The 15,301-nt window shown below is 42.0% G+C and overlaps 2 protein-coding genes across 2 annotated transcripts; both read left to right on the top strand.

Annotated features, from left to right (window-relative positions):
• The first annotated feature begins 491 nt into the window (after nucleotides 1–491).
• On the top strand, nucleotides 492–1,436 carry LOC143269312 (olfactory receptor 6C4-like). Its single transcript, XM_076554401.1, has one exon. It carries the CDS (start codon nucleotides 492–494, stop codon nucleotides 1,434–1,436), a length of 945 nt encoding a protein of 314 aa, XP_076410516.1.
• An 11,006-nt stretch (nucleotides 1,437–12,442) lies between these two features.
• On the top strand, nucleotides 12,443–13,381 carry LOC143269311 (olfactory receptor 6C4-like). Its single transcript, XM_076554400.1, has one exon. The coding sequence runs from the start codon at nucleotides 12,443–12,445 to the stop codon at nucleotides 13,379–13,381; it is 939 nt and encodes a 312-aa protein (XP_076410515.1).
• Nucleotides 13,382–15,301: the final 1,920 nt, after the last annotated feature.

Raw genomic sequence — 15,301 nt, 5'->3', positions numbered from 1 at the left:
CACCAGGCTCTGATGAATAATACCAATCCAACACTGCACAAATGGCCCTGGTTAAGCTAAATGAATCAGTCAAGGACAAAACCAAGGTCATGGAAAGGGACAGGTCAGGAAGAAGGGTGGGTGATAAGGGTGGAAGGGATATAAAAGAGGGTGGGGGAGAGACAGTAACCAGAATGTATTATAAATAAGAGTGACATTGTCAAAAAATTAATTAATTGTTTTTAAGTAGAGGCGTATTCAAAAACAGAAAATAATTTAGGTATGTGTTTACAAGGAAAGCATGCAGAAATCATAAAAAGTCACCATAGAAATTATAAGTGGGCACCAGGCTAGCAAGATGACTCCAGGGACCTGACAGGGAGAAACTTGCTGCAATTCTAAATGATAATAATAATAATAATAATAATAATAATAATAATAATAATAACTTAAATATTCTAGACTTCTGTCCTATCACTGATTTAACTCCTCTGTGTGTTCACAGACAGCCAATGTTAGGTGTTAAAAATCAGACTTTAACTGAATTCATCCTGCTGGGACTCACAGATGCACCAGAGCTTCAAATCTGTGTTTTCCTATTCCTCCTCCTCACATACATTCTCAGCATTATGGGAAATCTCACCATCATCATCCTCACACTGCTGGATTCCCACCTCCAGACACCCATGTACTTCTTCCTCAGGAACTTCTCCTTCCTGGAAATCTCCTTCACATCCACTTTTACTCCTCGAATGCTCGTCAGCATCTCTACAGGAATTAAGACCATCAGCTTTGCTGGCTGCTTCACTCAGTACTTCTTTGCCATCTTTTTAGGAGCCACTGAATTCTGCCTTCTGACTGCCATGTCCTATGACCGCTATGTGGCCATCTGCAAACCCCTGCACTACACCACCATCATGAGCAATAGGGTCTGCACCCTGCTGGTCCTCTGCTCTTGGCTGAGTGGCTTCCTAGTCATCTTATTCCCAATCATCATGACCAGTCAGCTGGATTTCTGTGCATCCAATGTGCTCAATCATTATTACTGTGACTATGGGCCCCTCATAGAAATAGCTTGCTCAGACACAAGGCTGCTGGAACGCTTTGACTTTCTCTTAGCAGTGGTGACCTTGATAGTCACCCTGGTGCTGGTGATTCTCTCCTACACTCGCATCATCAGGACCATTCTGAAGATCCCTTCTGCACAGCAGAGGAAGAAGGCCTTTTCCACATGTTCCTCCCACATGGTTGTCATCTCCCTCTCTTATGGAAGCTGCATCTTCATGTACATAAAGCCTTCAGCAACAGAAGGAGTGGCCTTCAATAAGGGTGTGGCTGTGCTCAATACCTCAGTAGCCCCTTTACTGAACCCATTCATTTACACTCTAAGGAATAAGCAAGTAAAACAAGCTTTCAATGATGTGGTCAGAAAAATAATGCATCTTTATTCCTTTTAGTGGCCTCAAAATAAATGGAAATGTTGGGTGATATTCAGGCTATGCCTCCTCTTTGTTGAAGTGATTTCTCAGGGAAGCTTGGTGTGAGCTGGTGTCAGCAGTCTATTTCAAACTAATTCAAGACTTTCTGCTATCTACCTTTAAAGAATGAAAGAGGCAGAAAAATTATCTTGGCAGACTCTAAACAGAATACACTACTTAAAACTCTTTTGCTTATTCAAAACAACTCTGAGAGACCTTCTTATACCTGTCAGAATGGCTAAGATCAAAAACACTGATGACAGCTTATGTTGGAGAGGATGCAGAGTAAGAAGAACACTCCTCCACTGCTGGTAGGAGTGCAAACTATAGCCGCTCTGGAAATCAGTGTGGTGGTTCATCAGAAAATTGGTAACCAATCTACCTCAGGACCCAGCGATGCCAGTCTTAGGCATATACCCAAAGGATGCTCAATCATACCACATGGACATTTGCTCAACTATGTTCATAGCAGATTTATTCATAAAAGCCAGAACCTGGAAACAACCTAGATGACCCTCAGTTAAAGAATGGATGAAAAAAAATGTGGTATATTTACACAATGGAGTATTACTCAGTTGTAAAAAAAAAAAATGACATCATGAAACTTGAGGCAAATGGATGGAACTAGAGAAAATCATCTTGAGTGAGGTGACCCAGACTCAGAAGGACAAACATAGTATGTACTCACTCATAAGTGGATAGTAGATGTAAAGCAAAGGATAACCAGGCTACAATCCACAGCCCTAGAGAAACTAGGTAACAAGGAAGACCCTAAGAGGGACGTATGGATCGCCCTGGGAAGGAGAAATAGATGATATCTCCTGAGAAAACTGGGGTTGAGGAGGGAGTTTGAGGGGAGGGGAGGGGTGATGGGAACATGAGGGATCAGGATGGTCTAGTTGGGGGAAGTACAGAGAAGGAGAGCAATGAAAGAGATATTTTGATAGAGGGAGCCATTATGGGGTTAGGGAGAAACCTGGTGCCAGGGAAACTCCCAAGAATACACGAGGATGACCCCAGCTAGGACTCCTAGCAATAGTGGAGAGGGTGCCTGAACTGGCCATCTCCTGTAATCAGATTGGTGGCTTCCCTAATTGCCACCATAGAGCCTTCACCCAGTAGCCGATGGAAGCAGATACAGAGATTCTGGTCTGTATAGTGAATTCCAAGCCAGCCAGGGCTACATAGTGGGAAAAAAATACAAATAATATGGACAACCACAGATGTGAATTTCCTGCTAGTTTCCAACAGACACAGTATTTGCCTCTTTATGCTGCTTTGCTCCTACAACCTGAACCTGGTGGTCAGATGTGTAAATATAAGTCTTTGTGGTGACATTCTAAACGTTCGTGCTCATGTCAGATGAACTGGAGAGGAAGGAAGTGTCATCAGCATAAACCACGGCATTCCCTGGGCATGCCAGCCACCTTGTTGTGCACATGTACATCACAGACGCTCACACAACCGTTGTCTGAGCAGTGACAAGAAACTAAGTCCGGGAAAGGTCTATATAAACAGTCCGCGGGCACTTGCAGAAGTTTTCCAGGTTCTATACCAAAAACATTCACATTGCCAGAGGGGCTTCCTGTGGCCAGATGCTAAGAACCAGAAGAAAAGGTTGAAGTCCAGGCATCCACAGGTCCTGCATTCATAGGTATCCATTTGCAGTTTTCTACAGCCCAGAGACGAATATGAGAGTGAAGCTGCCCGACACCATTGTAAGTCAAGTCTCCCATTACGCCATCCCCAGACTGGTCCTCTAGGAATGTGAGCATTAAATTGTGGATTTGCAGGTCAGTGGATAGAACTAAAAAAAAAAAAAATTACACTGAGTGAGGTGACTCAGACCCAGAAAGAGAAACTCTGGATATTTTCTCTTGTGCCTTCAAATCCCTCGATGTCTGTGTTTAACCCAGAGCCTCTGTGGAAGTCGTATTGCTGGGGACTGACCATTAGAGGGGAATGAAACATCTTAAGGGAGTGGAGATAGTAGAACCCTGTAGGTATAAAGGAGACCAATGGGCAGTGCTAAATGAGGTGGAGAATGTTAGGGTAAGGCAGAGCAGAGGTGGCGGCAAGGATAAGTAACACTAAGCATATTTGGGAAAGCCACATAGAAGCCTACTGTTTATAAACTTTTAAAAAAAAAAAAAAGAATGAAATATATATATGGCAGTTGTTGGCTGCTGGGGAGGAAGAGTCAATTCTCTTCAAGGTGGTAGGCCCCTGGTAGGATGACTGTGGCGCATTGGATAGCCTCACACTCATGTGCCTATGGCCAGCTGACTGAACTCAGGGCATTATAAAACAGAAAAGAGGTCATGGAGTTGGAAGGGGGGTGTGGAGGGATGGGGTCCAGGAGAATTTGGAAAAGAAAGTGGAAGAAGAATATGATAGAACTGTTAGGTTCAAAACAGTCCTCCACAATGGCAGTGCTGGTGACAAAGTTCTAAACATAAGGACTTTGGCCAGGTAAACAAAAGGATTATTATTGGGTAAACAGAGGCCAAATGGCTTCCCTTAAACCACCAGGAATCTCCCTTAATCCTGCCTACTCAACTACCTCAGGCAAGGTCATCTGGTTCCCAGTCAATCTGAAAATTCCTTATCAAATTCAAAGACACACACCCCCCAACTGTCATACAAAATCCACCGCTTTTCCACCGTTTTACTCTCCTCTCTGCCCCCCACCCCTGACCCCACCCTGAGAGACAACCTTGGCAGTGTGAACCCCAATATACCTTTCTTTCTTCCCATGGAGTGGTCCAGTTGGGTGGTTTCCCTGTGCCCTCACTTACAAGAATGTAGTGTATACATGTACAAAATTCTCAAATAACGCATGAAAGGTACCTTATCACAAAGAGAAATACACTTACAAATAAGCATACAAGGTTTTGGAAAGAAATACAACACTTCCCTGACACTCTTCAAAGCATTCCACATACATGCATACGTTCAGTGTGTGTGAAGCAGGCTCTGTTCTCGTGCCCCACTGGGCAGGTGAGGCAAACCAGCAGAGAGGAGAGGGGTGATTGGCTAAAAGCTACACATATGTACATTCCCATTCCATCCGTTGTTTTTTTTTTTTTAGCGAACTCTGACTAATACAGATTGTGGTACCAGGTGTGGTTCTTTCTGGAGAAACAAATTTGTAGGGATGAATAAGACCACTACCAGAGTTTAAAGTTAAATTTGAAGCAATCTTTAATTAAATATTGGCCAGGTGGATGTGCTGTGGGATAATGCTCTTGTACACTGGTTTAATAAATCCCTCAAATTGGTTTAATAAAGCACTGATTGGCCAGTAACCAGGCAGAAAGTATAGTCTCCAAGCAGACTAGGAGAATTCTGGGAAGAGGAAGGGTCAAGTGAGGAGTTGCCAGCCAGACACAGAGGAAGCAAGATGACAAGGCAGGACTGAGAAAAGGTACCAAGCCACATGGCTAAATATAGATAAGAATTATGGGTTAATTTAAGTGTAAGAGCTAGTCAGTAATAAGCCTGAGCTAATGGCTGAGCAATTATAATTAATACAAGCTTCTGAGTAATTATTTTATAAACGGCTGTGGGACTGTGGGAAGGGGGTACCAGGCAGGACAAGAGACCATCTGGCTACATGGATGGGCTCTGGCAAGGTCCATACCCGGATTCCCAGAAAATGGCCCTGAGTCACATTTTGCAAGAGCTTAAGAAGCAAAACCCATAATTTACCACATTTCCCACAAGGTCCAATCAGGGGCAAGTTACATCCTGATGTATCTCCTGCTTATGAACCTCCTACCCACATGTGATCAAATACAACTGGTGTAGTTGGGTCCAGCAAACTTGTTTAAGAGAATGAAAACATGTGGCTTGTTGTGTCCCATAACCAATAGCCTCCAGCACTTCAGGAACTATCTGTCCTTGGGCAAGGAGAGTGCAGGTCACAGGCATTTTTGTTTCATGGATCTCTGAGGCATAGTAATTAAAACTTAAAACATAGCTTTGGCTCTCACATTAGGAGTCCTTGAATGTCTTACTGTGGTAATAATAAGTCGTGGTATTTCCGGAAATGAAATAGATTTGAAGCCTACCATATTTTTATTCTATCTGTACAAGCAGAAAAATCGTTGAACAAATGAAAGGGGCATTATGTTGGATCGTGGTAAGAGGGAATCTTGGCCTGTGAACCAGTTTCTAGACTTGAGCCATTCTGCATACCCAGAACCCGTTGAATGAAGGGAAGGCTAGGTCCCCCTTGAGGAAGGACCTTGCTAAAATACCTAACAGTTTTACGGTTAGGCTTCCTCTCATCCTTTTCTAGAGGGATCTGTGGCCTTTTACAAAGGCCACCATACACTAGGGGAAAGGAAACAATCAGACTTTCTATGGTCTGTTGGGTACTGATTCTGAATTGATGCTAGTTCCAAAAGACCCCAAGAAGCCTTAAAGCCCTCAGTTAAAGTAGAGGCTTATGGAGGCCATCATGGAGTTTTGGCAAAAGTGCATCTAACAGTAAGTCCAATTGGTCCCCCAGTCTCACCCTATAGTTATTTCCCTAACTCCAGGATGTATAATTGGGGTAGATACACTCAGAAGTTGGTAGAATTTCCCACATTGATTCCCTGACCTGTGGAGTGGGGCCATTATGGTTGGAAAGGCCAAATGGAAGGTATTGGAGTTGCCTCTACCAGGGAAAATAGTGAACCAAAAAGCAATATGTTCAGAAGTACTTAGACCTTGAAGAAATCATTGTAGAAAACAGTGATCATTTTCTGTTATCTACAGAGTTGTTTTCTGAAGGAGCTTTACAGCCTTTGCATGACTTTGGTCACAACATGGTCCTGGCACACCTGGAGTGTCTTGCAGTATTGGGTACTGCAAACAGTACATAATAAGGACAAAAGCTGCAGGGAGGTGATGTTTTCCTTCAGAAAACACAGATTAAATCAGGGGCCTTTGTGTAAAAATCAGTAAATACACCTTCGCACCGCTGTTCAGGGTTCATTTCATAGAAACGGTTCCTCCCAGCTGCCAGAGAGACTAAATTACCTCTTGGAGTGACCCTCTTTCTTTGATTGACCCTCACAACACAGAACATGCAATAAATGACTCCTAATGATCTACTGCTCTACTCAGAGATAAGGTCCTTATCTGCCATCATCAGAGAGGCTTTCTCCTGCTGCAGATGGAAAGAAATACAGAGACCCACAGCCAGACATTGTAGTGAGGATTCAAATTGGCTTTAGTAATAAAAACCAGAGTAAATGCTGAAAGATCAGAGAAGCAAAGCAGCCAGCTACTAGAGAGACTTCTTTACCTCTGCTGAATCCTCAGACCGAAAGGGCACCAAACGGTTGGCAAGAATTTCCACATAAAACCTGACAAAGCTTAAAAAATATTCTAAACACACAAAAACGGAGTCAAATGCAGTTTCTTGGTAACTGTCTTTTCTCCAGTAGCCTCTGTGTGTTGGCAGTGATAAGAAGCACAGCTTCTTGCATCCCTCTTAGGATCCTCCTTGTTTGCTAACTTCTCTGGAGCTGTGGGCTGCAGTCTGATTATCCTTTGCTTTACATCTAGTATCCTCCTATGAGTGAGTACATACCATGTTTGTCCTTCTGAGTCTGGATGACCTCACCCAGGATGATATTTTCTAGTTCCATCCAATTGCCTGCAAACCTCATGATGTCATTGTTTTTCATTGCTGAGTAGTACTCCATTGTGTGCAAGGATCACCCTGGGAAGGGGAAATATATGAGATCTCCATGAGTAAACTAGGGATGGGGGTGGGGTGGGGGCAATGGAGGGCAGGGGGTGGGGGAAGAGAACATAGAGAATGGGATGGTCGAGCTGGAACAGGGATGGCGTGGGAGAGCAAGGAAAGAGATACCATGATAGAGGGAGACATCATGGGGATAGGGACAAACAGGGTGCTAGTGGAGTTCCCAGAAACCCACAAGGGTCTGTCCCTAGTGCATGAGTGGGCTATTTGGAGCCCAGTGCCTATGGTGGGACACTTTACACAGCCTTGGTTCAGTGGGAGGGACTTCGACCTGCCTCAACTGAATGTACCAGGCTCTGCTGGCTTTCCAAGGGAGGCCTTGCCTTGGAGTTGCAAATGGGGGGTCAGTTGGGGGGAAAGCTGGGGAGCAGAGGAGGGAGGAGACAGGGTTTGGGTTGGTATGTAAAATGAATAGAAAATTTCTTAACAATAAAAAGAGTAGATTATTAAATCTTCTTTAATCCAAAAGAAAAACAACTGTTAATCTTACATATTTTACATCAGTATGGATTTTAGCTTATTGATACAAATTAAAAGTTAACTTTGTTATACTGTATGCATATTTCTGCTCTTGTTTAGGATATTATGTTTACACAGCTCATTTAAAAATGTAATATATAATTAAGAAATATGGATTACAGGATCTATCCCTGGTGCATGAGCTGGCTTTCTGGATCCCATTACCTATGGTTGGACACCTTGCTCACCTATGATAAAGCAGGGAGGGGCTTGGTCCTACTTCACCTGAAGGTACCAAGCTTAGCTGTCCTCCATGGGAGAACTTACCCTGTTGGAGGAAGGGATGAGGAGTCGGGGGATAAGGCAGGGGGAGAAGGAGGAGGGATGAGAAGGGGATCTATGGTTGGTATGTAAAATGAACAAAAAAGTGTTAAAAAAGAAGTATGGATTAATAGTAATCTATAATAGCAAACTTATAGTCATGTTAGATGTGTTTTTTAAGGTCATACAGAGATATATTTCAGATAGATAGACAATCTTCAAACACTTCAAAGACCTACAGAATATGGCAATTAAAATGATTTAAGAACTTCAACTTTTCTTGACAGTGAGACACATCTTCTCCTGACAGCACCATTACTTCAAAAAAGATGATGGGCATCGAAGAAACTCCATATGGAGTTTGCTTTATTATTGGAAAAGCAAGTCATGTGGGCAAAGAAAGTGCCCTTGCCTCAATTGCTGACAGTATGCTGTACAAATTGGATGAGCAGGACACAAAACAAAGTGACTGCAGAACTTTGCCAAAGAAGGTGAGAGAGTCCTTCAAAAATCCTGCTTCATAGATAAGTCTGTCAGATATGCTAGGCCTGTAGGCCGAAGATGGATGATCCAACATTACAGAGGAACTTTGGGTGACTGTCCAGGCAGCCAGCTATTTCTGACATTTCTCACATTTTTTGGAAGTCACTTGCTTGCACTTCCTGCTTACTCAGGTAATACTATTTCATTCTCGGGTCTTTGATGGAGTTGAAGACTAGATAGTTATAGTGTTTCTTTAGTTATAATAAAAGATAAATTAGATATAAAACTTTAGACTCACCAAGATAAGAGAAATAAGTATTTTCTCTTATTTTGTCATATGCAAATTGATTAGATAGTGTTACTGTAATTCTTAATAAATGTTTTTGTTGTATATAATCTTACTATGTTAAAGTTAAAACCTTCCTTTTTAATTAGACAAAAAGGGGGAAATGCTGTGGAATAATCCTCTTGTAAACGGTAAAGATTTGTCACTCAAACTGATTTAATAAATCACTGATTGCCAGTAGCTGGGTAGAAAGTTAGGCAGGAAAGCCAAACTGAGAATCCTGGGAAGGAGAGCAGAGTCAAAGAGTCACCAGCCAGACACAGAGGAAGCAAGATAAGGATGCCACACTGAGAAAAGGTACCAAACCAAGTGACTAACTATATAAGAATTATGGGTTAATTTAAGAGTAAGAGCTAGTTAATAATAAGCCTACACTACCAGATGAGCATTTATAAGTAATATAAAGCCTCCGAGTTAATTATTTGGGAAGCAGCTGCTGGGTATTTGGGAACAGGCAGGCAGGAGAGAAACTTCCACATACAAGACATTACACACAGAGAAAGAGAACTTAGAACACACAGCTCTAAATGTGATGTCTCCATCAAATGTCTCCCCTCAAGAGCTCAGGGAATGCCATGGAAGAGGATCCAGGAGTCGGGGAGACAGAGTTGATGGAGGACACGATGAGAACAAGGCCCTCTAAGACAGCTGAGCAAAGTTCATATGAACTCAGATGACTGGAGCAGCAGAGGTCCTGTGTGGGTCTGAACAGGCCCCCTGCATATATACTATAGCTTTCAGTTTAATACTTTTATGGGACTCCTGAATGTGAGAATGAGTGAGTCTCTGCTTGTGCCTTCTCTTGTGGGTCTTTTATTTTTCAGTTGACTTGTCCAACCGCAATATGATGGTTTTTGCTTATTATATTTTGTTTTGTTATGTTTTGTTGTTCTCTCTTAGAAGCCTGTTATTTTATAATGAAAGACAGAAAGGGAGTGGATACGGATGAGAGATGGGGAGGGTAAAAACTGAGAGAAGTAGAGGGCGGGGAAACTGTATTCAGATTATACTTTTTGAGAAAAGAGTCTATGTTTAATGAAGGCAGAAAATGTAAAAAAAAAAAACCCACTTCTTCAAGATTCCATATAGAATGACAATCAGCTAAGACATTAAGACTCAAGAACTGAACAACTATTGGATTCTTGGCCTTACTTTTGGGAGGCAGCCATTGTTGGTCCAGTCTAACAACAACCCTTAAGCCACTCTAGTAAATCCACTATATGTGTGTGTTGGGGGGTATGTGTAAGCCACGTATATACACACACAACAATAACAACAAAAACAACAACACTATCAGTTCTGTTTTCTTAGAGAAACCTGGGTAAAACGCTTCACTTTCTCCCAATTCCACAATTATTGCTTCAGTTCCCACAAGGCTATTACTCTGACTCATACATGGAGGCAGCTTCCTCATGGGTCTGTTTGGAGCATCTTCCCTAGTTACCTGTTAGATTTAATTCCCAGTACTATTTTTGAGAGAGGCTAATTAGCATTTTCTGGGCCTGAGTCTCATGGCAATCGCTTATCCTCCAATGGTCTCTGCTGAGTAAATTAAACAAGAAGTACATTATTTAATCTGATATAAAGTTGAAAAGACGCTCATGACCACCCCTTCAGACAAAATACAAGAAGTGACACTCTCAAGAGTTCACTGTTCCTGCATCCTGTTGTTTTCAATAGGCAGCCTCTTCGGGAATTACAGGTGGAGTCTGTGTGGACCAATGAAAGGGGCAGTAAGTTAAAGATGAGGAGATCTAGAATCTTTCTTTCGGACAACCTCCCCAGAAGCCTGTACCTGTGCTTTGTGAGAAAGGAGTGCACATGTTTTGTCAGATAGGAATGTTCCATTGGGTTACAAATTCCATCTACATCTGATGTCTCCATTCTGACTCACAGCACCAAGAATCCAGAAGCCTGAGTCTGTGCTTTGTGAGAAATCAGGGAACAGGTTAGTATTAAAAACTAAGTTTTGGCCAGGCAGTGGTGGTGCACGTCTTTAATCCCAGCACTCGGGAGGCAGAGCCAGGCAGATCTCTGTGAGTTCAAGGCCAGCATGGTCTACAGAGCCAGTTCCAGGACAGGTCCCAAAGCTACACAGAGTAACCCTGTCTCCAAAAAAAAGTAAGTTTTAGTATTAGTTACTATTCCAACATCCATCCTCATCCACCCTCTCCATTCTGACTCACCCCACTTAAGACCCAGAGGCAAATCCCTCAGTACCTTTCCTGTGTTAAAAAGTGAGTATGTTCACCCTTTCTTGGGTCTGAAGACATCTGAATAAGAATGTTTTCTACTACGCTTTCTGCAACTTTGTTTTTAGTAAAGAACACATTTTGACCTGTTTTGAACATTTTTAATAGTCAAGGTAACCATGAAGTAAAAAGAAAAGTCTTCTGTCCTTTACACAAAAGAACAACTCTGGGCAACTTGGATTTTTCCAAATGCTAGTCTGTGCACACAAAGATAGAATCACACTGTGTGGTGGGGGGGACAGCTTGCTATTTTGATGATATATTATAGTCATATCTAAGTCACAAAATATAAATTTCTCATATTATTCCACCATAGAAACAATTATTTTTTCATTTACCTACTCATTTAATTTTATTGTTTACAATATTTTATTAATAGAAGGATGAAATGAAAATATGTGCACATTGACCCGTGTGTGCTTGTGCTGAATCCATTAGATTCTGAATCCATTCATATCTGATTATATATGAATAAGAAGCTTTGAAAGATAAAGCAGAGAAATTCTCCAAAAACAGAATACTAATGAACAGAAAGTGTTCCAGAAACCCAACTACCATAGAAAACCTTTACAAAGTCTCCTCTAACGGAGTGAGCAAACACTGAAAGAGCCTGTGGGAGAGCTCGGAAACCCTTCCTAAGAATATTGAAAATCTTGAATAAAAATCCCATTACAGTAAAGCAAAAAAAAGGAAAGAGAAAGAAACAGAGACAGAGAGACAGAGAGAGACAAAGAGAGAAAGAAAGAAAGAAAGAAAAGAAAGAGAGAGAGAGAGAGATTCATACAGAACTCAGTATTTGAAGGGTTTTTTTTTTTTAGCTATGTCCTATGCACAAAACCTAAAACACATAAAGAGGGGCGCGAGAACGACAGAGAGAGATGGGAAAATGGAGAGAGAATGGGACTCCATCCTTCCCTGTGCCTTGGGTTCTTAGCAAACAGAGATTAAAGCAGAACAGAATATACAGAATACAGCAGGTGGCGAATGTGTTGGAGATGGCAGCAATAGAGTGGATCATCAAGACACTAAGGCTGGGGAGAGGTGGGAGGTGCTGCTACATCCTCTGAGATTTGAAGTAAGAATAAGGCATAAAAACTAAAATTGAAGAAGATGCACCCAGGAAAGCCCAGGTGGGCATGGCACTGCTCTCATCCAAGACATAGGACACACATTTTAAAAGAGACTTTGTGAAGGGCAAGTTTCAAACAAGCAGACATGGTGTTTGGATGATGCAGAACAGTTGAATTTCCTAAAAACAAACTTTCAGGAAGACTCTGAGGCTTCGTCGCTGCACTGCTAAGCTCAGTTCACCTCCGTCACCCACTTCTCTCTTTCTCAACTTCACAGGGTATCAAAGGAGATGATGAAAAATCAGACTTTCAGTGATTTCATTCTCCTGGGACTCACAGATGCACCAGAGCTTCAAATCTGTGTTTTCCTATTCCTCCTCCTCACATACATTCTCAGCATTATGGGAAATCTCACCATCATCATCCTCACACTGCTGGATTCCCACCTCCAGACACCCATGTACTTCTTCCTCAGAAACTTCTCCTTCCTGGAAATCTCCTTCACATCCACTTTTACTCCTCGAATGCTCGTCAGCATCTCTACAGGAATTAAGACCATCAGCTTTGCTGGCTGCTTCACTCAGTACTTCTTTGCCATCTTCTTTGGAGCCACTGAGTTTTACCTTCTGACTGCCATGTCCTATGACCGCTATGTGGCCATCTGCAAACCCCTACACTACACCACCATCATGAGCAACAGGGTCTGCACCCTGCTGGTCCTCTGCTCTTGGCTGAGTGGCTTCCTAGTCATCTTATTCCCAATCATCATGACCAGTCAGCTGGACTTCTGTGCATCCAATGTGCTCAATCATTATTACTGTGACTATGGGCCCCTCATAGAAATAGCTTGCTCAGACACAAGGCTGCTGGAACTCTTTGATTTTGTCTTAGCAGTGGTGACCTTGATAGTCACCCTGGTGCTGGTGATTCTCTCCTACACTCGCATCATCAGGACCATTCTGAAGATCCCTTCTGCACAGCAGAGGAAGAAGGCCTTTTCCACATGTTCCTCCCACATGGTTGTCATCTCCCTCTCTTATGGAAGCTGCATCTTCATGTACATAAAGCCTTCAGCAACAGAAGGAGTTGCCTTCAATAAGGGTGTGGCTGTGCTCAATAACTCAGTTGCCCCTTTACTGAACCCGTTCATTTATACTCTAAGGAATAAGCAAGTAAAACAAGCTTTCAATGATGTGGTCAGAAAAATAATGCATCTTTATTCGTATTAGTGGCCTCAAAATAAAAGGAAATGTTGGTTGACATCCAGGCTATGCCTCCTCTTTGTTGAAGTGAATTCTCAGGAAAGCTTGGTGTGAGCTGGTGTCCAAAGTCTGTTTCAAACCAGTTCAAGAATTTCTGTTATCTACCTTTAAAGAATGAAAGAGGGGGGCTGGAGAGATGGCCCAGAGGTTAAGAGCACTGGCTGCTCTTACAGAAGTCCTGAGTTCAATTTCCAGCAACCACGTGGTGGCTCAGAACCACCTGTAATGATATCTAGTTCCCTCTTCTGGCTGCAGGTATACATGCAGGCAGAACACTGTGTATATAATAAATAAATAAATAAATATTTTTTATAAAAAGGAATGAAAGAATGAGGTATTGTATTCCCCCAAATATTGTGCGTGCTAATAAACTTATCTGGGGTCAGAGACAGAGCAGCCATACTATTAAACATAAAGGATAGGCAGTGGTAGCACCTTTAATCCTAGCATTCCAGAGGCAGAAATCCATGTGTTCAAGGATACAGACAGGCATGGTGACTCATCATGCCTTTAATCCCAAAAAGCAAGCCTTTAATCCCAGGGAGTGGTGGTAGAAAGCAGAAAGGTATATAAGGTGTGAGGACCAGAAACTAGAAGCATTTGGCTGGTTAAGCATTTGGCCTGGTTAAGCATTTTGGCCTGGTTAAGAATTTGGCTGGTTAAGCATTCAGGCTTTTAAGCAGCAATTCAGCTGAGACCCATTCTGGATGAGGACTCAGAGGTCTCCAGTCTGAGGAAATAAGACCAGCTGAGGATCCAGTGAGGTGAGGTAGCTGTAGCTTGTTCTGGCTCTCTGATCTTCCAGTGTTCACCCCAATAACTGGCCTCAGGTTTGATTTTTTTAATAAGAACATTTAAGATTCATGATACAAAAGAGGCAGAAAAATTATCTTGGCAGACTGTATACAGAATACAACTAGCTAAAATTCTTTTGCTTGTCAGAAATTGGAGGATCAGCCTAATGACTGCACCTCTATTATTTCAATCATCATCTCTTAACTCCTCAATTGATAATTATCAAAAATGCAAACATACTGTGTCAGAAATTGCTACCTCTTTCTCAGAAGAGATTATTATACTATGCAGAATATTCTTTTCTAGATCACTTTTCTTTGGGCTTTAAACAATTGCTTTCTAGAGTTTCTTACTCTGATAATTCTTAAGATTGCCTCTCTGGCTAAGGCAATTGCTCCGCAGATAAAATGCTTGCTTTGAAAATTTGAACCTGTGTTCAGATCCCAGCACTTCTGTACTAGCTGGGCACAATGGCTTACACTGTAACCCTAACATGCAAGAAAGGGCCAAAGATAAGCTGATTCCAAATATTCACTGGTCAATGGCCTGAAAGGTAAACCTCAGGTTCAGTGAGAAATCCTGTCTCAAATAATAAGTTGACAAGCCATTGAGGAAAGACACCAAATGTCAATATCTGGCCTCCACACCCTCACATATTGGCAAGTATACACACACAGAGAGAGAGAGAGAGAGACAGAGAGAGACAGAGAGAGAGAGAGAGAGAGACAGAGACAGAGAGAGACAGAGACAGAGACAGAGAGAGAGAGCCCAATTTTTTAAGAAATCTCTTCAAATCTTGCAAAGTCATTTCCTATTATATAGCAATGGATTTCATGAGTACTCCCAAGAACATTTCTAACTGTTCCTGAGAACAAAATAAAAACTGTTATGATGGAATTATCTAGACTCTTTTTAAAAGAAGACTCAGAAAAAGAAAATTACCGGCAATCTTGGCCGTAATAGAAATCTACTAAGTGACCATGAAGTAAGGGCATGCCTGAGATTTAAAGAACACATAAAAAATGATTTCTGGAGAGACTAGGATGAGTATTTAGGGCGCGTTGCCATGTTCTACTATATCCACAATACCCT

The sequence above is a fragment of the Peromyscus maniculatus genome, chromosome 18, assembly GCF_049852395.1.
Source record: "Peromyscus maniculatus bairdii isolate BWxNUB_F1_BW_parent chromosome 18, HU_Pman_BW_mat_3.1, whole genome shotgun sequence".
Taxonomy (NCBI): domain Eukaryota; kingdom Metazoa; phylum Chordata; class Mammalia; order Rodentia; family Cricetidae; genus Peromyscus; species Peromyscus maniculatus.
Note: the sequence above shows the minus strand (reverse complement) of the source record. Positions and strands in the feature narration are given on the sequence as shown.